Source organism: Hipposideros armiger, unplaced genomic scaffold (genome assembly GCF_001890085.2).
Source record: "Hipposideros armiger isolate ML-2016 unplaced genomic scaffold, ASM189008v1 scaffold_15, whole genome shotgun sequence".
NCBI classification, from domain to species: domain Eukaryota; kingdom Metazoa; phylum Chordata; class Mammalia; order Chiroptera; family Hipposideridae; genus Hipposideros; species Hipposideros armiger.
In genome coordinates, this window is record NW_017731365.1 from 5,687,856 (window position 1) to 5,689,871 (window position 2,016).

At 35.9% G+C, this 2,016-nt stretch overlaps 1 protein-coding gene across 1 annotated transcript in view; it reads right to left on the reverse strand.

Annotated features, from left to right (window-relative positions):
* Positions 1-2,016, reverse strand: part of ECD (ecdysoneless cell cycle regulator) — a 40,933-nt gene that overhangs the window by 19,574 nt on the left and 19,343 nt on the right. Inside the window, exon 2 of the mRNA XM_019624648.1 lies at positions 180-340. Coding sequence (XP_019480193.1) covers positions 180-340 — 161 coding nt within the window. The remainder of the gene's footprint in view (positions 1-179; positions 341-2,016) is intronic.

The following is a 2,016-nucleotide window of genomic DNA, read 5'->3' on the forward strand; positions in this document are numbered from 1 at the left end:
TTTGAAATTTTTTGGAAGTTGGACTCTCCAATACTTTCATTTTTCCTCAAGAAAAGAAAGTCAGAAGAGAAAAGAAAGAAAACACAGACATCATTTAAAAAATCTATGTCCCAAATTTGTACAATTTCTAATAGACTACAGAAAAAAAGTTACTAAATGGATAAAAATGTCATCCTTTTAAAGAATAAAATTCCTTTAGAATTATTAAAATAACTATAATACCTTGCTACCAATTCTGGAAATTCCTTTGTAATTTGCTTTATTATATAAACAATAAACCATTCATCCTCAATGTTATCACCAAACTTTGTCATGCCAAATATATGAGCAGGAACACCTCCTAAAAACAAAAGAAAAGCAATCATATAAACAAATAAATTTGTCACTGCAAGTAAAAATACAAGTAATCATTCAATTCAACAAACATTCACTGACTATGCTGTAGGTACTATACCGGGAGCTGGCGTTGCAATCCTGAACAAGATACAAAGCCTAATCTTGAGTAGCTGAGGGTTTAGACAACAGGAGATAGACAACAAAGGCAACTCAAAACAAGATGATGAACAGAGGTGTGCACTGAGGACTATGGAAACATAAAGGATGTGATATCTGAGTTACATTCCTCTGGAGGATTGACCAGAAGTACGCTTTCCAGAAAGAGAGAATCGTATGTGCAACGGCATAGAGGCATGATAGACAACAGAGACAATAGTGTTCTGGGAATATAAGGAAGTGAGATTTAGATGGAGTAAAATTTTCAAACACGTGCATTACCCAAAAACATGTAGAAATTAAACAACATAATCTTAAACAGCCAACAATCAAAGAAGTCACAAGGGAAATTAGAAAATATCTTGAGACAAATAAAAACAAAAACACAATATACCAAAACTTATGGGATGCAATGAAGCAGTGCTAAGGGAAGTTTATAGTTACAACAGATCTCAAATCAACAACCTAACTTTACACCTTAAGGAACTAGAAAAAGAATAAAAAATCCAAAGCTAGCAGAAGGAAGGAAATAATAAAGATTAGGGCAAAGATAAATGAAATAGAGAACAGAGAAATAGAACAAAATCAACTAAACTGAGCTGGTTTGTTGGAAAGGTCAACAAAATTGACAAACCATTAGTTACATTAAGAAAAAAGAGCGAAAACTCAAGTAACTAAAATCAGAAATGAAAGAGAACACTGTGAACAATTGTATACCAATAAACTGAATAACCTAGAAGAAATGGATAAATTCCTAGAAACACACAACCTATCAAGACTGGATCGAAAAGAAATAGAAAATCTGAACAGACCTATAACTAGTAAGAAAAATTGAATCAGTAATCAAAATTTCCCAACCAAAAAAAAAAAAGCCCAGGACTAGATAACTTCACTGGAGATTCTACCAACCATTTAAAAAATTAACATCAGTACTCCTCAAACTCTTACAAAACATTGAAGAGGAGGAAACACTCCCAAACTCATTTTATGAGGCCAGCATTGCCCTAATACTAAAGCCAGACAAAGTCAATACGAGAAAACCAGGACCAATATCCCTGATGACTATTGATGCAGAAATCCTTAAAAAAAATACTAGCAAACTGAGGCTCCAGAGGCAGGGAATAAGAAGCAAGTCGGTTTACATCTCCAATGGACAAGTTTTGGACAGCTGGTGTTAATCCCCAGGGAGATTATCTTGGATAATAGATTTCTTCTGCAATAGCTGAGTCCGTGGTTTTGTTTTTCAAAACTCTGCTTCAGCAAGATGTGAAAAAGAAAGGAGGCTACAGAAACTCACCTGATTCCAGGCATAATGATGGAAGAGGGCCCCCAGGAAACACCTCCCCCACCCCTGGAAGAATGGGTCAAATTAATCATCTGCGTGGTCCTAATCCTCTTCCAATGGCTGGTGGATGAGGATGGAAAATGTCTGCTGTAAGAAGCAGACAACTGGACATGCACATTCAGAGCAGAAGGAAACCATCAAGCAGTGGAGGGCTGACCAGGCTGGACAAGCAGATGAAC